The following is a 21,908-nucleotide window of genomic DNA, read 5'->3' as shown; positions in this document are numbered from 1 at the left end:
AGTTGTGCCCTCTAGTTTATGTTGCCTCTCCTTGTCTGCCTACTGATATGTATCACTTCGCATTTTTCTGCATTAAATTTCATCTGCCATGTGTCCGCCAGCCTGTCTATATCCTCTTGAAGTCTATCACTATCCTCCTCACTGTTTACTACCCTTTCAAGTTTTGTGTCATCTGCAAATTTTGAAATTGTGCCCTGTGCACCCAAGTCCAAGCCATTAATATATATCAAGAAAAGCAGTGGTCCTAGTATCGACCCCTGGGGAACATCACTGGTACCCCTCCCTCCAGTCCAAAAAACAACCGTTCACCACTACTCTGTTTCCTGTCACTTGGCCAATTCTGTATCCATGCTGCTACTGCCCCCTTTATTCCATGGGCCGCAATCTTGATGATGAGCCTACCATGCGGCACTTTATCAAATGCCTTTTGAAAGTCCATATACATCACATCAACTGCATTGCCCTCATCTACCCTATCTGTTACCTCATCAAAAAACTCTATGTGGCTCAGTGCCAAATTTTGTCTGATTACCCTCCTGTGAAGTGCCTTGGGATGTTTTACTATGTTAAAGGTGCTATATAAATGCAAGTTGTTGCTGTTGTTGCAACAACAACTAGCAAACTCCTTGCCTACAATTGGTTCTACTAGCTCTAGACTTTTAAAAAAACTTTCGGGCACATGTGTAAATTGTTTTGGAACACATCATGAAACGTGAGGACATCAATGAGTAATGAATTGCAGGATGCCCAACCTGGAAACAAAGTCATTTTCAGTTATAATGGAGTTGGATCTTCACAAGACCTGCCCTGACATCTTCTAGTGATGGAGATAACTCATATTAGGCTATGATTCCACAGCTACCTGCATCCCCTTTGATACCTTGCTCATTCTTCATGTGTGAGGCTAGACAGTGATCAGTGGTAGATTATTCGACTCCTAAAGGCATCACCGATGAGTTCCATTCTATCGTCCTCTACCGTACACAGACCAACACTGCACTTTCCGGCAGCGATTAGGAGAGGGAACTCTGGCTGATTTCCCCCTCTCCGGCCCAGTGCATGATGAGCAAAATGTCACCTCCACTGAGGTGAACTTTCTTCCAGTGCCTTGTGGGTTCATGGCAGGGAAGTTACACTACACTCGGTGTGAGCTGTATAAGTAGAGTGGTGTTTGTTTAGGTCTCTCTCTCTTACTCACTTGAAATATCGCACTTCCTCAGCACCACACTGACAGCCGTCTGAACAAAAACTTCACCACACTGTTAAAAAAAAACCCTTAGGCCCCATTCAACCACATGTTGGGATATCATACTGGAATAAAGGAGCTCCATTATTTTGCTGTCCTGGCTTGTGCAGCCTCAGTGTTAACTGCTTCAAATTCCACCCTACAAGACACAACCTGACTACACCTTGCGTTATTTGCTTTAGCTGCTATTTAAAGTCTCATAGTCATTAAAAAAATAACAGGCTTGAAAGCCCCGACTGCATATCCATACAAACTCCATTGCTCGACTGGTCCTAGAATCATGGCATTCTGCAGCACAGAAGGAGGCCATTTGGCCCATCGTGTCAGTGCCACCCCCTGCCTTTTTCCCATACCCTTTTCAATTTTTCTTTCCAAATTTTCCCTTTTAAAAGCTATTCTGGATTCTGCTTCTCCCACTGTCTCTGGTCCGGCATTCCATGTTCCGACAACCCTCTGTGTAAATTTTTTTTTAAATTTCCCCCAAACTTCTCCCTTTGTTCTTTTGGTGATGATATTAAATGTTTGCCCTCCAGTGCCTTGACCAGCGGAAATAGTTTTTCCCTACTTACCTTATTAAAATCCCTCATAATTTTGAACAACTCCATCAGTCTCTTCCAAATCTTCTCTGTTCTTTCTCATTTTGAGGTATCTTCAAGATACTTTAAAGTGCCAGTAGACTTGCCTGCAGTGGACGGTCAGCTGGCCTGGTTTTGAACTGGACAATCCGGTTTCGAAACTCAAGTCCAAAAGTCCATTTTTTAAGCTTCAATTTAAAAATTTGCCCATTTGGTAAAATCGATCTGTTTCCTGGTCACCACATCACCAATCTCAAACAGAATAGAGAAAAACTGATTGGTCATGGTAAAGAAAGAACTTGCATTTATATAGCACCTGTCACGACCTCAGGAGGTCCCAAAGCGCCTTTCAGTCAATTAAGTACTTTTGAAGTGTAGTCACTGTTGTAATGTAGGAAACACGGCAGCCAATTTGCACAAAGCAAGGTCCCACAAAATGTGCTAATGACCAGATCATCTGTTTTAGTGATGTTGGTTGAGCGATAAATATTAGCCAGGACACTGGGGAGAATTCCCCTGCTCTTCTTGGAAATAGTGCTGTGGGATCTTTTGTTTCCTCCTGAGAGGGCAGGCGGGGCCACGGTTTAACGACTTATACTGAAAGACGGCACCTCCGACAGTGCAGCACTCCCTCAGAACTGCACTGGAGTATCAGCTTCGATTATGATGTCAAGTCTCTAAAGTGGGGATTGAACCCATGACCTTCTGACTCAGAGACGAGTGTGCTACCAACCGAGCCACTGCTGTAAGGTAGAAGTACATGCTGGGAACTGCAGTCATCAATTACTGGTCGCTGCTGTCATTCGTGAACTGTAGTCATGGATGACTTTTCTTTCATTGCTCACAACAGCTGTCTAGTATGGCCAGGTGTGGGTTCAGGCAGGGGTAAGAGGGCAATTTAGGACTCCAACTTCTGAAACAAGTGGGCATCGCTGACCCATTGTATTGATCGCCTTTTCCTGTCAGAACATAACGCCAGCAGCTGGCAACATAGCTACATGCCATCACTGACCATGGGCACACCAGGAGTTCAACCACCCCTTTCAGTATCAGATTGCCAGGATTCCTAACTCATGACACCAGGCTTCCTGCAGGTTTGTTTTACGTTCACCTCTACATAGCGAGCAGGAATAGACTCGAGACTCGGATTAAACACTGTCAGTTGAACCGTGGACTGTGTGTTTGTTTAAATATTTTCATATCTGAGTCAGCCTCCTCGGGCAAAGAAGCTGTGCAGCAGCTCATGGGCAGTCCCTGCGCTGACTAGACTTCCTTGATCGCATTTGTAAACAACCATCGCATACTATGAAAAGCTGTCGCGTTGGGTCCAGGGCAGATCAAAAGAAAATTGCATTTATATAACGCCTTTCATGATTTCAGGACATCCCAAAGCGCTTTACAGCTAATGGAGTTCTTTTGGAAGTGTAGTCACTGTTGTAATATAGGGAACGCATGTAAAAGATCCCATGACATTATTTTAAAGAAGAGCAGCGGAGTTCTCCCCAGTGTCCTGGCCAATATTTATCCCTCAACCAACATCACTAAAAACAGATTATCTGGTCATTATTGCTGTTTGTGGGATCTTGCTGTGCACAAATTGGCTGACGCATTTCCTACATTACAACAGTAACTACACTTCAAAAGTACTTCACTGGCTGTAAAGTGCTTTGGGACGTCCTGCAGTCATTAAAGGCGTTATATAAATGCACGTCTTTCTGTTTTTCTTTTTTCTTTATTAGCTGTAGAGCAGGAAAAGCAGAGGAACCAGCACCCAATCCCATCTGGGTCAGAATCCCACAGCCGGGTAGTAGATTCAGAGGCACACGGAGAAGTCTGTTGAGGACTACAAGTGAGGGACCAACGCTTACTGTCCAGGCTGACAAAAGAGCAGCCACTTGGGGCAAGTTTCAGCCTGTGGACCCACGCGACCATTGCCCTCTCTTCCCTACTGGAGCGCTCGAACATCTCGAACCAGCACATGGCCTGCACTTAGCCCCTCCTCAGATCTCTGTGGGCAGAATCGGACAGACAGCCGCAAAGTTTCCTTCTATCTTCCACCATGCCTCCCAGCAACGACTCATCTCTCAGCCTCCATAACATAGAAATGAATCAGAAACGCTGCTCCATCTTGTCTCTCCCGAACCTGCCGCTTCCAGCCCGCTCCGCCATGAGTCACGCAGACAGATGTCAGAACAGTTAACCATTTCTTCAGCAGCTGTCCCATAATTAACTGAATGGCCGGCTATGAAGTATTCAGTAATAAAACCGCAGTGAAACTTAGAAACTAGACATGCATCCAAAGGAGCTGCTGTGAAAAAGGGCAGTCAGAGGGCCTCCAGCCCTGCCTCTCCTGCTTGCTGGGCCATTCCAATCCCAACTTAGCTGTCTGCAGATATTAGGAAGCTGCTGGCAGCTCCTTTCCACAGCCTCCAATCGGAAGGGACCGGCCGCTACCTCCGAGGCCCAATTCCTCTGAGCGACCCTTTTTTTGGTGCGTCCACCAGGCAGAAGCCCAGGAACATGACACTGGTGGAAGTTTTGAGAACAAACCCACTGCAATCCCGTGTTTGTGGCCGGACCTTCCCGCCTACAACAGGCAAGTTAGCTTAACTTCGCACGCTGGCCAGTAAGGGCATTAAAATTGACCTCAATAACCTAAGACTTGAGGGGAGAAAAAAAAAAAATCGGCCATATATATTCCGGAGGGTAAGTGGGAATCGAATGAGGATTGGATCGTTTACAATGCCCCCTCCCACCACGGTTGAATATCCAGCGAAACACACACTGTCTGGACTCAAACTTGAAGGATGGGCTGGATGGCAGCCAGCACACGGGGGAGACTGTATCCCGCCCAGTATGTGTCAGCACCTTCGGGAAAAGAGGGGGCATTTCTGTCACCTGAAAATGAATCTGAAAATGCTGGAGATACTCAGGCCAGTCAGTAGAGAAAAGACTGGTTAATGTTCTGGGTGTCGACCCTCCATCGGAACCTGTCTTACACCCGACACACTAACTTGTCTTTTCTCTATCCAGATGCTGACAGACCTGCTGGATATTTCCAGCAATTTCTGATTTTAAGCTTTCAAAGTAATGTCCGGTCGTCAGACTTCATTTCAGCGTTTGTCAGCGTTCTGCATCTTGTTTCATTAATAAGATTGGGTACCTCCGGTAAACAATGCAGCATCCTGGTTCACAAAAGTAAAGCTATTGCCCCAAGAAGGTTGTGGATGCTGGGAGTCAATTGGAGCTTTCACGACCAAGATCGATAGATTTTTTTTTAGATAAGGGTATCGAGAGATACAGAGCAAAGGTTGGTAAATGGAGTAGAGATACAGGTCAACCATGATCTAAGTTAATGGCGGAGCAGGCCCAAGGGGCTGAATGGCCTATTCCTGTTCCTTTGTTCCTATTTTTGATCATTTCTGTTTTATATACACTGAAGCTTGAGATTGAGTCGGCGATTTCAATGTCACAGCCGATCTTAACTCCTAGGGTGTGTGTAATGCAGGTCCTGCTCCAAATCTAACAGCTCGTTTTATTTTTTGTGGCGATGTAATCAACAGCGCAGATACCATCACCTTGATGCATGTAAACAAATATCAGGGAAAAGCTTTGTCATGCATTCCCAAGTAAAGATGATGCCCCCTTCAGATAACCAATATGGGCCATTTAATGAGGTTTAAACTGTTGCCTGGAGTATTCCTTTATCCCATGGCACAGATTGATTTATGGCACTGTGGGGTGGCAGGGTTAATGTAAACAGGATGTTGTTGGTACTCACCCATCTGAATCCTGGTAATTAACGTTCAGCCTCTTGGTGGAGCCCAGGAGCTCTGTAATTGGAGAAAGAGAAAAGTGAATGAGACAGGAGGACACCAACTCTGTTAGAGAGGTCAGTGAGGCACACTAACTCTGTTACAGATGACAGTGAGACACACTAACACTGTTAGAGAGGACAGTGAGACACACTAACACTGTTAGAGAGGACAGTGAGACACACTAACACTGTTAGAGAGGACAGTGAGACACACTAACACTGTTAGAGAGGACAGTGAGACACACTAACTCTGTTAGAGAGGACAGTGAGACGCACTAACACTGTTAGAGAGGACAGTGAGACACACTAACTCTGTTAGAGAGGACAGTGAGACGCACTAACAATGTTAGAGAGGACAGTGAGACACACTAACACTGTTAGAGAGGACAGTGAGACACACTAACTCTGTTAGAGAGGACAGTGAGACACACTAACACTGTTAGAGAGGACAGTGAGACACACTAACACTGTTAGAGAGGACAGTGAGACACACTAACACTGTTAGAGAGGACAGTGAGGCACATTAACACTGTTAGAGAGGACAGTGAGACACACTAACTGAGAGAGCACTAACATACCAGTTCTAGGTTAGACAGCCATACTTTGCCAAATTGGCCCCTAAGCCATGTTACAAAATTATCACAAAGATTTCTGCTTTGAACTTATTGATTTCAAATTGAACCACAGAGAACACAGACAGCAGTATAGACAGAGACTGCTATCCAGCCCAACTCTGGTATTGGCAGCAGGTTAATACTGTGTATTGTTACTGTCAGAAAAATCACACTTGCTCTTAATTGGTCACCTTAAGTTAACCTGAAGCAACCTGTAATGGCAGCCCAGTGACCCCCTAATACTCTACTTAGTGTTAGTAAGCTCAAAATACAATCTCCAGACACAACCAACTATTTGGAGGCACAGAATGTAGAGTTCCACTGGGTATTATGAGGAATAGAATTAAAAAGCAGAGAAATTATGTTAAATGTATATAGAAACTTGGTTAGACCACACGTAGAGTACTGTGCACAGTTCTGGTCTCCGTATTATAAAAGGGACATAGAAGCACTGGAGAAAGTGCATAAAGGATTTACAAGGAGGATACCAGAACTGAGAGGTTATAACTATCAGGAAAGACTGAACAGGCTGGAGCTCTTTAGAAAAGAGAGGGCTGAGGGGTGACCTAACAGAGGTCTTTAAAATTATGAAGGGGTTTGATAGGGTAGATGTAGAGAAGATGTTTCAACTTGTGGGGGAGACCAGAACTAAGGTCCATAAATATAAGTTAGTCACTAATAAATCCAATAAGGAATTCAGGAGAAACGTCTTTATCCAGAGAGTGGTTAGAATGTGGAACTCGCTACCACAAGGAGTAGTTGAGGTGAATAGCATAGATGCATTTAAAGGGAAGTTAGATAAGTACATGAGAGAGGAAGGAATAAAAGGATATGCTGATAGGGTTAGATGAAGTAGAGTGGGAGGAGGCTCGTGTGGAGCATTAACACTGGCATAGACCAGTTGGCCTGAATGGCCTGTTTCGGTGCTGTAAATTCTATGTAATATGCTATATGAATGTAAGTTGTTGTTGCCTCTTCCTTCTTTAGTTTCCAATAGTTTCTTTAAGCCTCACACCCTGCTTTCTCTCAGCAAGGGGACCAAATGACCCTCTCCAACAAGGAGAACAGACTGACCCTCCAGCCAAGGAGCAGAGGGAGGGGAGGGCGGTGAAATGAGCCGCCAACAAGGGGAAAAGACTGACCCTCCAACAACATGGTGGCCAACTCTGGTTAGATGCATTCCTGGAGGTTTCATCACATGACCTCCTGCCTCCAATCGCCCCGCCCCCACGCTCCTGCCATCGGTTGCCCAACACGTCCGTCCTCACGAGCCTTCCCAAGCCAATTGGAAAGCGAAGAGACTCTTCATTACCCAATTGGATGCTTCTTGACTGTCAGTCAAACAGCCTTTTTCCCCATCTCCAATTTACTTATAACCAATAAACAGAAGTGTTCAAAGAAAATGAAAAAACACACAATTTCTTTTTAATACCCCGATGATTTTTCTCCCGGAAACAGTGTCCTGGAGATTAATCTTCAATTCCTGGAGATTCCAGGCCAATCCTGGAGGACTGGCAACCCTATCCAACAAGGGGAAACAGGCCAAACCTCCAGCTCAGGAGCAGGGAGGCTGACTGACTCTCTAGTAACGAGAGCAGGCCTAGTGTCCTGCTGGGGGAGTAGACCTAACTTCATTCCAGAGAAGTAAGACAAAGGGGCTACGTCCAGGCAGTGGAGACCTGGAGGTGTTTTACAATTGCCAATTTTGAAAGAATTCCTTTCGTTTGATGGAGGAGCTGAGCAGTTGCCCACTGGTCTAGACACCGGTGATTTAGCTGGGCTTTTTGTTTTGAGTGTAAGATCAGTGTAGTGTGCACCATTTCCATCCAGTTAATCATTACCTTCATTTTCATTAACTATAGGACAATATTACACAGTACAGTGAACCGGCTGGGAACAAAGAGCAGCTAAATCACCAACACCTAATGCCCGGGGTCACCATCAGTCCAGGTTTGGCCAGACAGTCCAGTTTTTTTTTTGAGTGAGTTACCTGGAAACTTTCTAAATTATAAACCAGATGCCAAAAGTCTGATCTTTAAAATACAAGCCCGTTTTTTGCCCGCCTCTTGCTGCTGTAAGATTGGGGTATTCAATGGATTTTCACCAGTAGCAGAGAAAGTGTAGCAACTCAAGCCACGATCCCATCCCCCTGCCCTGCCCTGCTCTCACCCTCCTCCTTGTCTGGCTTTAGGCTTTGGGTGAGACGTTAAGCCAACCTCTGCCCTCTCAGGTGGATGTAAAAGATCCCACGGCACTATGCGAAGAAGAAATGGGGTGTTCGCCCAGTGTCCTGGCCAATATTTATCCCTCAACCAACATCACTCAAAAAAACAGATGATCTGGTCATTATCTCATTGCTGTTTGCGGGACCTTGCTGTGCGGAAACTGGTTGCCGAGCTTCCTACATTACAAAAGTGACCACATTGCAAAAGTACTTAATTGGCTGTAAAGCACTTTGGGACATCCTGAGGTTGTGAAAGGTGCTATATAATTGCAAGTTCTTTCTTTCTTTCTTTCAGCCTTGGCCAAAGGTGACAACCCAGCCACTGTCAACTATTACATAAGATCATAGGAACAAGGAAAGATCAGTCAACCCAACCACCCTGGTGCTCAGCTCTATGTACAGAATTAATTCTGGACATTCTTGTCTCCTTCTTGCACCACCATCAGCTCTTATCAGTCTACTCTCCGTTCAATCAGGAATATGCATTCTCTTGCTAAATATTTCAACTAAATCTTCATATCCATTCCATTAATTCATGTGAGGTAATTACTCTTTAACATATCTTCAGTCTCTTCCCTTCTGCCCATGTCCCCTTGTTTCAAAATGGAGATTCACGGGGGCAATGGTAGTCTTTTCAACATGAGTTCCACACCATAGCTCCCTGCACAGGGCATTCAACCCCCAACCTCAGGATCTTCTAGGATGATGCCAGTCCGAAGGAGGGAGGGGAAGGTGGCAACAAGAACTTGTATTTATGTAGTGCCTTTAACATAATGAAATGTCCCAAAGTCCCAGGTGGGGGTAGAGAGAGTAGGCAGAGGTGGCCAAAGGTTCAGTCAAGAGGTAGATTTTGAGGAGATAAAAATCTGAGGGAAGGAGATAATAATCTGAGGTGGCAGCCTGAGGGAAGGAGGGAGGAAAGGGTGGGTGATGACAGTCCAAGGGAGGGAAATAGCAGAGGGAGGGAGGAAGTCTCCGAGAGGATGATCAATTAAGTAAACATTTCAATTGTGGCAGAGGGTGGGAACAAGTGACTTCTCCAAACTTTACTGCTTCAGAAATAGTGAACAACATGGGCAGAGCTATGGAGGAAATAATAAAAATGAATGTTACATATGGTGCTTACAAGGCAGCTAATTAATGTCATTCAACCTCCCAGTGGCTTCTGAAGTACTGCAAGTATAAAGGTTTGTGCCCCTCGGGAACAAACCCAATCACACATCAATGACAACACCAAGGAAAGATCCTCGCACACCCAAGGAGCCAGAGATTGAATAGATTGAGGCTATCCAGAACAGTTGGGAATAATAAGGGAATGTGATGAACCCTTGAGTGCAGAAAGTGCCTACAGCTTCTCGGTGGAATGGGTGGCGTCATTAACTGCTGCAGAGCACACAAGGCAGTACGATGGCAAGTGTCTGATCTGAGAGTGTGAAGCACATACATGAGAAAGAAAGAATGTGCATTTATATAGCGCCTTTCATGACCTCAAGGCATCCCAAAGCACTTTACAGCCAATGAAGTACTTCTGAAGTGTAGTTACTGTTGTGATGTAGGAAATGTGGCAGACAATTTGCAACCTGCAAGATCCCACAAACAGCAATGAAATAAATGACCAGATCATCTGTTTTAGTGATTTTGGTTGAGGGATAAATATTGGCCAGGACACCAGGGAGAACACCCCTGCTCTTCTTCAAATATTTATGTGGGATCTTTTACATCCCCCTGCGATGGCGGACATTGCCTCGGTTTAACATCTCATCCGATAGTGCAGCAGTCCCTCAAGTATCAGTCTGGATTTTGTGCTCAAGTCTCTGGAGTGGGACTTGAACCCACAACCTTCTGACTCAGGGGCAAGATAGCTACCAACTGAGCCACAGCTGACACAATGTAAGGAAGCATCTTTTTCCTTTGTCTCGCCAGATGTGCATCAAAGAAAAGCCTGAAACGTTGATATGCTTGGCAACTCCTCTGTCAGACGGAGACAACTGAAAATGACTGAGAGATGGGGCCTAAAAATAGTAAATTCTACAGAAAGGCTGGATTCTGAACACTACTTCAAATTAAACCATAACTTCAGGGTAAAGGACTCAAGTTCAAATCAATGAAAGACAAATTCAGGACTGAAAGTCGGGAGTTCATCACATAAAGGGCTATCAACATTTGGAATGGAAATTCTGGGGTAGGGTTGTGGGGGCAAAAACTTTGGAATCATTTACAAGACGTGATAATAAGACTGTAGGACCTTTCTGGTTGGGCTGAATGACCTCCCTCATCTGTCACGATCTTGTGACTGGTTGGCCAGAATTCCCAGTCTGGACCAGAGATACAGGGCAATGCCCTTTACAACAGCTTAGTGCAAGACCTGCTCTCAAATCCCGACTATCACAACTCTAATACCATCTCCAGATACGCAAGAATGGACTACACTTGACATTCCCTGTGTGGGGTGACAGACTCCGAACACGGCTGAGTTTGGGAACTCCAGATATGGGAACCACAGTTGCTTTGTCCTTATCCAAGCAATCTGCCATTAATCCATCTCTGGTCTAAGTATTCCAGTCTGGTTCTTTCCTATCCATTCCCTCTGCTGTACAGGTTAGGGAAAAAGGAGCTAACACAGTTGTAATCCACAGCACGTTCTATGTCAGCTGGTGATAGAGAGTCACAATGGTGACAATCCCCAATCTGCATTCGATCCTCTCACCAGATTGAAAAAATCCTGCTAGGGACGAACCAATATGTTCACGATGTGTAGTGATGCTACAAACTCCGTTCCCTAGCCACCGATTAAACCCCCCTTCTTGGCCACTGACTGAGGCTGAACCAGTCTGTTTGCAACTTCAGCGTTCTATTTGACCTGGAGATGAGCTCCTGACCCCATATCCGCTCCGTCACAAAGACCGCCTACTTCCACCTCCTTAACATCACCCGTCTCCGCCCATGCTTCAACTCGTCTGCTGCTGAAACCCTCACCCATGCCTTTGCTACTTCCAGACTCGACTTTTCCAATGCTCTCCTGACTGGCCTCCCATCTTCCATCCTCCATAAACTTGAGCTCATCCAAAACTCTGCTGCCCGTATCCTAACTCGCACCAAGTCACGTTCACCCATCACCCCTGTGCTCGTTGACCTACGTTGGCTCCCAGTCTGGCAACGCCTCGATTTTAAAATTCTCAACTTCGTGTTCAAATCCCTCAATGGCTTCGCCCCTCCCTATCTCTATAACCTCAAGCCCTACAACCCGCTGAGACCTCTGCGCTCCTCCAATTCTGGCCTCAGTGCATCCCCAATTTCCTTCGCCCCACCATTGACGGCCGTGCCTTCAGCTGCCTCAGCCCTAAGCTCTGGAATTCCCTCCCTCGGCCTCTCCGCCTCTCTCTCCTCCTTTAAGATAGTCCTTAAAACCTACCTCTTTGACTAAGCTTTGGATCAACTGTCCTAATATCTCCTTATGTCAAATTTAGTCTGATTACGCTCCTACGAAGCGCCTTGGGATGTTACGTTAAAGCCGCTATATAAATGCAAGTTGTTGTTTATAAGCATGTTCACAAAGACATTCTCTGTACAGAAAATCGTGGTGGTGTTTCAAAAAACATGATTTTGTAGGAAAAACCAACCAGAGGAAATCTTTGTGAACGCATTTACAATGTCACTACACATGGTGAGCAGCGCAAGTCTTCAACCTGCACTGGAAGAGAGTGACTGAGACACCTATGGCACTCACCACAATACCATGAGGGCAGTGTTTTACTGAGTCTCTGTTGTTTGTTAGATGTTGATTTAAAGCTAGAGGACAATCATGAGAGCCAGACAGGTGCACGGCTACGTTAGGCTCCACCACGCTGAAAATTAATCTGTGCACAGAATTCTCTTCACAACCTGTGGCTTCTCACATGAGCCCAGTAGTCTGGACAGACTGCCCTCAATATTGGTGGATCAGTAAAAGATTAAGTTATAGCAATTCAACACTCCCTCACTAATCACTCAGGAACACCGCTGGCTGGTCTATCAATTGTCACTGTGAATGGCAGTCTTTGTCGCTCCTTAGCAACCTGGTTTGGTGCCATTCTATACTGAGGCCTATATGGTTACTAAGACAACGAGGCCTTTAAAGGTCATACCTCGTGGCTGAGCCAGTGAATTCATAAAAGCTCATTCACTGTTTCTAAGCTGATTGCGCTGCAATAGTTATTTCTCGTTTACTGTGCTACTGGTGGGTTTTTAATAATTCTCTCTCTCTCTGGGAACAAGCTGTGGCCGTTTCTCGTGATGACTTTGTCAGGCCCTGAACCAACAGGAAATGTTTGCAGAATCTGACAATAATTAAAAGTCAGAATTGCTTAAGATTCAACCCTGACCTTTGTGCCTCTAATGTAATAAAAAGGGGAGTGGCCCTCTGTGGGGCTGAAGGCGTGTGTCTGTGCAACTCCGAAAGGCAGACAGACAGACAAACTCGCGGACAGGTAGAGAAAATAGAGACAGACAGAAAAATACATAGGAAGAGCCAAAAGTTAGAGACACATGTAAAAAGAGCAAGAACACAGGAGAGAAACATACAGAGAGAAAGAGAGAGAGGCACGGAGTCCGCAGGTTGAGAGAGTGTGACAAAGCCATGCATTTAACTAGGCTGCAGGCAAAGGAAAAGCTTGCCCAGGGAAGCTGGCCTGCAGCACTCATAGTTGGGGATCTCAAAATCTGGTGGGCCAGTAGCTTTTAAAGGGCTGCAGTTCGCCATTAAAAGGGGAAGTTGTGCTGGTGACAGAAAGTTGCCTCATTGTTCACAATGGCACAGCGGAGATGTGGGGCAGCAGGATGTGTACCTTGGGAGGATGGGCCTACGTGGGGTTGAAGACCTCCCTCCAGTAAACGTACAGGTGCCAGTGGCAGGGAGGCAGGTCACCAACATTGGTCAGCGCAATCACCCAGCGCCCTCACACCAGGCTGCAAATAAAGAAGGTTGTTGCTGTTTGGTCGAAGTGCAAAATCTGCTGAACAGAGCTAACAACTAGAGACACAGACAGGCGGACGGACAGGCATTGTGCATATTGAGCCATAGCAATGACAGGGGTCAATGAAATGTCTGGTGCAGAACATTCCAGGCTTTGACAAGCACAGACCATTCACACAGACGTCCTGTGCACCCCGTTTGCACACAGACGTCCTGTGCACCCCGTTTGCATGTGCCTGTAATAAAACTGTATGTGTAACACTGTACAGGTTCCTTTCACACTGGAAAAGTACCTGTGACATTGTACACAGGCCTCTGACACTTCATATGAGCCTTTGACACTGTACATGTGTCAGTAATATAACTATCTGACAGACTATAAAGACAGAATAAAGATACACAATAGGATTTTGAGGCAATTTACATTCTATTCAGCAGCCAATGATGAAGTAAAGTTGGTTATGTCCCTTTAATAATAATTTAAAGTTGGTTATGTCCCTTTAATAATAATTTGAAGTGGGTTATGTCCCTTTAAAATGATTTAAGAGCAGTTGAGAGCCCATGTGAGCAATGTCAGAGCTCTGGGAGAGCAGTTTGTGAAACAGATTAATTAGAGACACCGGGAAGAAGCAGGAGAAATTTGCTGACTGTGCAAAACCTGAGAGTGAAGAAGACACTCTGAAAGCTTTTAGTTACAGCTCCAAAACACTGTGGGGTCAGGGCACAGAAGATGGTGAGTGGTTTGATAAAACACAAGCCAGGCTGGGCGAGGCGGCTGCAGCTGGTCTCTTAATCATGTCTCGTCTCTCACAGAAATGCTACTTAATCATTTTGAAATTTGTTTCTGCAATTTTTCACTCTTGTTTCAACTGCCCTTCCCCCATTGTGCCCTGATGCCTATGCTCTCCTCAGTGGCAAAAAAGCTGCCTTCTACAGACCCCTCCGAGAGTATAACCCCATTCCAACCTTGTTAACTGGTACAAAGTGTGCCTGCCCAATGCATGAAGACCCTTCTTCTGGCAGTTTTCAATTCCTGTCACTAAGCTGTCCCCTCCCCGCACCCCGTGACGTTTACATTGAAGTATCAAATGTGAATGGATCCCATGGGTTTGAGAATATTCTACACTGCTATCCAACTGCTCCTTTCCTGAAAGCGCTGGGTCTTGCTTGGGTTTGGTTCCATGGGCACTGGCTGCCCTCTGGTGCCTTGCCCAAATGGCCATTCATCATGTGTGAGTATCAATGGGTTATTCAGCTCTTAAGGGCATCACAGCTGAGCCCGATTCTGTCCCGCCCTCGTGATCGGGAGTCACTTTTTACTAATCAGGTGTGGGTTTTTACTATCCTCCGGGGGCGCAGTGGCCAATTGCAGCACCTGGTGTCCTCTGATTTGGGAAAGCAATCGTCCTTTCTCAAAAGTGAATTATAACAGATCCCCCCTCCCTCTGGAACAGATGATTGCAATACCGTGGCTCAATTGCAACACTCTCACCTCTGAGGCAGAAGGTTGTGGGTTCAAGTCCCACTCCAGAGAGTTGAGCACAGAATCCAGGCTGACCCTCCAATGCCGTACTGAGGGAGGTGCCGTACTGTCTGTCCTCTCAGGTGGATGTAAAAGATGTTGAAGAAGAGCAGGGGAATTCTCCCCAGTGTCCTGGCAAACATTTATCCCTCAACCAACATCAATAAAACAGATTATCTGGTCATTATCACATTGATGTTTGTGGGATCTTGCTGTGTGCACAAATTGGCTGCCCCGTTTCCTACATTACAACAGTGACTACACTTCAAAAGTATTTAATTGGCTTTAAAGTGCTTTGGTACATCCTGAGGTCATGAAAGGCACCATATAAATGCAAGTTCTTTTTTTCTTTCTATACTAAAATGTAGAGCAAACACTGCCCCCGAAACAAAGTTTAAAAAAAAACAATCGGGGGGCTGGGGGGGGGAGGAACCAGACTCAGAATAAGCTGGTTTGTGGAGACCTGGGGAATCCAATGCACAGACTCCTGGAACTGGTCCTCAATACCAGCTTACTTCAACTGCAACCTATGTCAAAATCTCTTCCTTTAGGGTAAGTGAGAGCACTTCAACTATAATCTTATTTACTCTATGCCTGCAGAGTTTAAGCACCATCAATGTTAAGTGGATTATCAGGTGTCTCAGAGGACACAATGCAGAACAGTGCGGCATTACTGCGAGGGGATCCCGGGGGAGCAGTACATTTTGAGTACACTTAATTTTCTTGATTTATCTTAATCGCCAGCGTTGCTGAGGGACTTCTTTCCACGGTGCAGAAGTGAGGGTTTCCTGGGGGATAGTCTTTCCAATGGCACTCTTTACATTGATCGTGATGCACTGTTTCTACAGCAACTAATCATGTCTCAGGACCGACAGCATCAGTGCATATAGTCCCAATGTTCTTGCCCATGAGTTCAGTAGCTGCCATCAAACTGCAACATAAACTGTGGTTCTCAGTATCCTTACGCCGTAAATATTTTGTTTTTACCATTCTCTCCCCTTCTCCCCTCGTATCACAAAACTGAACCCTCGCAGCCCTCTACACTAGTGCTGGCAAGCTAATGAACCATGTGGGTCTTCACAGCCGAGCCCCTATTAGATCCTCATCCGACATCCCACGTACACATATTAGGGGGCAGCCGTGGCTCAGTGGGTAACACTCTCACCTCCGAGTCAGAAGGTTGTGGGTTCAAGTCCCACTCCAGAGACTTGAGCGCATAATCCAGGCTGACACTCCAGTGCAGTACTGAGGAAGTGCTACATTGTCGGAGGTGCCGTCTTTTGGATGAGACGTTAAACCGAGGCCCCGTCTGCCCTCTCGGGTGGACGTAAAAGATCCCATGGCACTATTTCAAAGAAGGGCAGGGGAGTTCTCCCCGATGTCCTGACCAATAATTATCACTAAAACAGATTATCTGGTCATTTATTTTATTGCTGTTTGTGGGACCTTGCTGTGCGCAAATTGGCCGCCTCGTTTCCTACATTACAACAGTGCCTACACTTCAAAATGTATTCCATCGGTTGTAAAGCGCTTTGGACGTCATGAGGCTCTCCTTCGAAAACTGCCGCGGAGGCTCAATAGCCTGGTATTCGGGAAACAAAGTCACTTGTTTTCTGCTCTGATGAGTAATCAGCCAGTGTCCACAGTCTCAGTTACAAAGATAGGCAGACTGAATGAAGTTTTCAATACAACCTCCATTTCACTGGCTGAGGAGGGGCTCTCCTTCTTACACAAAGTTTGTTCTGTTTCAAACACTTTGCGTCAACATTGTGAGCAGCCCACCGGCAGGCTGGCTCTGCAGATTCCTGCCTTGTCCTATTCAGCACAAATTTCTCCCCCCCCCCCCCCCCCCGGCCGCCCTTTGTCCCTCGTACAATAACTGGGCTGTTTTGTGATCTTTCTTGGTTAACTTCCCTCCTTTCCCCCACCCCCCCCCCCCCCGCCCCCCTGACCAGGATTGCGAGTCACTTGAGGAAAGCAGCATTCCTCAGGAGAAAGAAGCATTCCTCAGGGGGAAAAAAAAGGGACCGGCTTCATTCAGCACGGCTCCTGGGCGATTTCTGAAGTGCCCTTCACAATCCATGGCTCAGTGGTAGCATGTTCGCCTCTGAGTCAGAAGGTTTGATTATTACATTATTACATTGCTGTTTGTGGGACCTTGCTGTGCACAAATTGGTTGCCGTATTTCCTACATTACAACAGTGCATACAGTTCAAAAGTACTTCATTTGCTGTAAAGGGCTTTGGGATGTCCTGAGGTCGCAAACAAGGCTATATAAATGCAAGTCTTTCTTTCTTGCTTTCTTTCTAGTGGTCAGTTCACTGACAAAAGGGTGCGACATCCTGTCGGTTATTATGTTTACTTTATTCCTCTACTTTTAATTGTGCCTGAGTTTTCTCTCCTCCACTTCCAAAAGTGCTGACTCTGTCTGTCTCTCACTCACTCACACACACTTACACACACACACACACCAGTTGACGCATCTGCCAACTAAAGCCAATGAGATCAGGAAATTAGCAATCCTGACTTGGACATACATCAGCCGTTCCTTCATCGTCGTTGGGTCGAAATTCTGTACCTCGCTACCTAACAGCACTGTGGGAGTGCCTTCACCACACGGACTGCAACGGTTCAAGAAGGCGGCTCACCACCACCTTCTCAAGGGCATTTAGGGATGGGCAATAAACGCTGGCCTTGTCAGCGACGCCCACATCCCGAGAAAGGATTTTTAAAAGAATCTGCTTAGTAAACCTGCAGCCTGGTGCAACATCACTCTGCACCCACAGAGATCCATTCAAGTTACATAAATGTATAACAAAATAATAAAATAATAGCATGATACCAGGGCTTAAAGGGTTAAATTATGAGGACAAGTTGCACAAAATTTTATTCCCACGAGCTCAGACGGTTGAGGGGCAATCGAATCGAGGTGTTTAAAATGTTAAAGGCATTCGACAGAGTAGATACAGTAAACCTCACTAAAACAGATTATCTGGTCATTTGTCTCATTGCTGTTTGTGGAATCTTACTGTGCACAAATCGGCTGCCGCGTTTCCTACATTACAACAGTGACCACACATTGGCTGTCGAGCACTATGGGGCGTCCTGAGGTCGTGAAAGGCTCTATAGAAATGCAAGTTTTTTTCCTAACCTCGGGCTTTTTGCTGCACTTATCTCTCAAGCTTTCGTTTGATCTCAACCAGTCATTCGTAAAACATGGGATGTCAAATGACTTAACATCACTTATTTGGGGGGGGGGGGGGTTTGGTCACAAATGGTTTCTATCTATTCTGCTTTATTAATTTCTTCCCCCCTCCCCCTCCATTACCTCCCCTTTTCTGAAGGTGCCAATTCTCTTTGGGGTACTGTTACATGAGCACTAACTACCCTCTGGTACCTTGCACAATTGGCCACTGTTTAAGTGGGAGTGCTGTCAAACTATTCGGCCAGGGGGTGCCCAACCCTGACCACCTCACGCATGCACTTTCCAGCGGTGCTGGGGAGTGGGAGGGATGAGGTCACTGGACAGCAGTCAGGAACGGGAACCCTGATTGAATGTGCTCCTCCTCCACTGCGCAGGGGTGCTGAGGCCCACTGCAGCGCTGCTACTGCCGACCTGGTTACCCGGCATTGGCGACGCTTCCCTCTCAGCCTGCAGAAGCTCTCCGAAGCTTTTCCGAATGGGAAGCCAGAATGCATCCGGACGCCTGTCCTCTTTCAAAGGAGTGAAACAGCTGTTTAATAGAAAGCAACTGAACACAATCTTAACAAGCAGAACACCAGCCAAGTAGCAAGTGCCCTGTGTCAGCGCGGTTTCCTGTTTGGTTAAGCAGAGTTCCACACTCCACTCCACATCAGCCATCCTGTGTGTGCGTGTGTTTGCACTTGTGTTATTTTATATATTCCCAGTAGCCTTTTACTGGCTCTGTTTTAATGCTGTTAGTTGTCAACATGTTTCTATACTTTTGATACAGTTGTGGCTCAGTCGGTAGCACTCTCGCCTCTGAGTCAGAAGGTTGTGGGTTCAAGCCCCACTCCAGAGACTTGAGCACTTAATCCAGGCTGACGCTCCAGTGCAGTACTGAGGGAATGCTGCCCTGTCGGAGGTGCAGTCATTTGGATGAGACGTTAAACCGAGGACCTGTCTGCCCTCTCAGGTGGTTGTAAACGATCCCATGGCATTATTCGAAGAAGAGCAAGGGACTTCTCCCTGGTGTCCTGGCCAATATTTCTCTCTCAACCAACACCTATGGTCATTTATTTCATTGCTGTTTGTGGGACCTTGCTGTGCATAAATTGGCTGCTACATTATAATAGTGACTACACTTCAAAAGTACTTAATTGGCTGTAAAGTGCTTTGGGACGTCCTGAGGTCATGAAAGGCACTATATAAATGTAATTCTTTCTTTTAATAGATAAAGACACGCAACTCAAATAAGTCCACCACCATTAACTTAATCCAACACATCGTGTGGTTGACATATTAAAAGGCCACCATCAGCCACAAAGGCATCTCCCAAAATGCGTTAGAAAGGCTTGTACGTGGAGGAGAACAGGGAGCATTGATATCGGATTGTCTGCTGCGCGTTACATTTTTAAAAAGTTGTCCAGGCCCCATCCCACCCCCACTGGCTCAGTGGGTAAATGCACGATCATCAAAAGAAATCAGCCACAGATAGCATTAAACGGAGGCCCCGTCAGTCCTCTCAGGTGGACGTAAAAGTTCCCACAACACTATTACGCAGCAGAGCAGGGGAGTTCTCTCCGGTGTCCTGGCCAATACTTATCCCTCAAAAAAATTCACTAAAGAAACACATTATCTGGTCGTTAATCTCTTTGCTGTTTGTGGGATCTTGCTGTGTTTCCTACATTACAACAGTGACTACACTTCAAAAGTACTTCATTGGCTGTGAAGCGCTTTAGGACATCATGAGGTCGTGAAAGGCGCTATATAAATGCAAGTTCTTTCCTGGAGGTCCTAGGATCCCACCTTTGGTCGGTGCTGAGATCGCTGGTCTCAGCCAGTCCAGCTGTAAGGTCCATACAGTGGGCGTCCCGATTATGGAGGTGCAAAAATCAGTCAGGGTTCTTCTCGCTCCTGGTCGTTACTGACCGAGCTCTGCTGTAAAGTGTGTGCAGATGGAGCTCGGTGCAAGGAAATGATCATGTTCGGTTATGATTCCCAACATGGTTGAATAGCCTGTTGGCGCTCACTGTCAGCGTTCTACTGGGGTGAGGTACTGTATTTTGAGAGCATGGTGTTGTAGCAATTGGCTGCGCCCAAACTCCTTGACAGTGCTTCTGTTACCTTTTAACTTCCGCAGTAAAAGACCCACAAGCGGGAGCCAGCTGGTACCCATACAGGAGTTAGTCAGCTCATTGTAGCTTGTTCAATTCCAGCAATGCCTCGAATTTACAATTCTCACCCACGTGTTCAAATCCCTCCCTGGCTTCACCCCTCCCTATCTCTATAACCTCCTCCAGCCCTACAACCCTCCGAGATCTCTGCATTCCTCCAATTCTGGTCTTTTGTGCATCCCCGATTTTCTTCGCCCCACTGCTGCCGGCCAAGCCTTCAGCTGCCTAGGCCCTAAACTCTGGAATTCCCTTCCTAAACCCATCCTTCTCCCTACCTATCTCTCCTCCTTTAAGTCGTTCCTTAAAACTTCCCTATTTGACCAAGCTTTTGGTCACCTGTCCTAATATCTCCTTATGTGGCTTGGTGTCAAATTTTTGTCTGATAACGCATCCCGTGAAGCACCTCGGGATGTTTGACAAGGTTAAAGGCGCTATATAAATGCGAGTTGTTGTCGTTCATAATCCAGCTGCTCTTAGTCCTTGGATGAGCAGGGCGGGGGGGAAGAGGGGGAAGGTGCAGAGAAAACAACAGAATTCAGGATAATCACTCCCTTACACCTCTCAGCATGAGTGCACAGACTCTGAGTCAGGAAATAATGGGCATCTCATAGAACCCGCGAGTCCTGGCAACATGACCCGCAAAACCCAGACAACTCAGTCCCACTCGTGCTGATATTTCTGATTTGTTAGTCCGTCCCATGGCTCGCAAAGGGCTGTTTGCCCTCATTAGTCAATTAAATAGTTATGGTGGCTACGGCACTGAACTGTTAACACAGAGATTTGTGAGTTCAAATCCCGCCTCGGCAAGTTGTGAGTTCGAATTCAAAAGATCTGGCAATTTGCAGGCTGGCATCAGAACAAAAAAAAAAACTGACCATGACATCTGCCGGATTGTCGGAAAAACCCAACTGGAAAGCGAACTCAGTTTAATGTCTCATCCGAAAGACGGCACCTCCGACAGTGCAGCACTCCCTCAGTACAGCACTGAATTGCCAGCCTGGATTATGTGCGGAGTGGGGCTCGAAGCACCAAGAGTAAGCAGCCCAAGGAGGGGGGTCTTCTGTTCGATTTTGTGTGGAAGTTGCTGGGCTCCGTTCACTGCCTCCCCACAGGGGCATGGTCGAGTGCCACGCCCAGGCAAGTCTCATCACTCTGTGATGCTGCACACTGCTACCCCCAAAGCAAGTTACTCAACAATACTTCCAATGATGTACTTCCCCCCCCAATAGCTTTGATGGTAAATGCACCCCCTGAGCCCCCAGGTTTGATTCAGAGTCTGAGCTGCGAGAGAAGAGGGTGCTGGAATCGGCCCTCCAACCCCTTGGGTTAGGGATGGGGAAAACCAGCCAAGGTTACTGCTCCTGATCGCTGTCCAATGACCCCTGCCAGGAACGTGCGCACCTGTGGATGTCGGATGGGGCTCGGCTGTGCTGTCCGACCCCATCAGTTGGCCACCCTCAACGTCTGGGTTCCCGCTTGGGCGAGGTGCCCACGGGCAGTTGGCACAAGATGCACCATGCTCCAGCATGAATCAGTGCCGCCCCGAGAGAAGGGGGCGAGGAGTAATTCAAAACCTAATATAAAGAAAGGAAAGAAGACCC

The 21,908-nt window shown here is 46.4% G+C and overlaps 1 protein-coding gene across 2 annotated transcripts in view; it reads right to left on the bottom strand.

The window, feature by feature from the left end:
• LOC137341262 (caskin-2-like) overlaps positions 1-21,908 on the bottom strand; it is a 235,154-nt gene that overhangs the window by 103,562 nt on the left and 109,684 nt on the right. For both annotated transcript variants that reach the window (XM_068004363.1, XM_068004364.1), the window contains exon 3: positions 5,603-5,654. In XM_068004363.1, the coding sequence (XP_067860464.1) occupies positions 5,603-5,654 (52 nt within the window). The remainder of the gene's footprint in view (positions 1-5,602; positions 5,655-21,908) is intronic.

The sequence above is a fragment of the Heptranchias perlo genome, chromosome 23 (genome assembly GCF_035084215.1).
Source record: "Heptranchias perlo isolate sHepPer1 chromosome 23, sHepPer1.hap1, whole genome shotgun sequence".
Taxonomy (NCBI): Eukaryota; Metazoa; Chordata; class Chondrichthyes; order Hexanchiformes; family Hexanchidae; genus Heptranchias; species Heptranchias perlo.
This window is presented reverse-complemented; position numbering and strand designations above follow the sequence as displayed.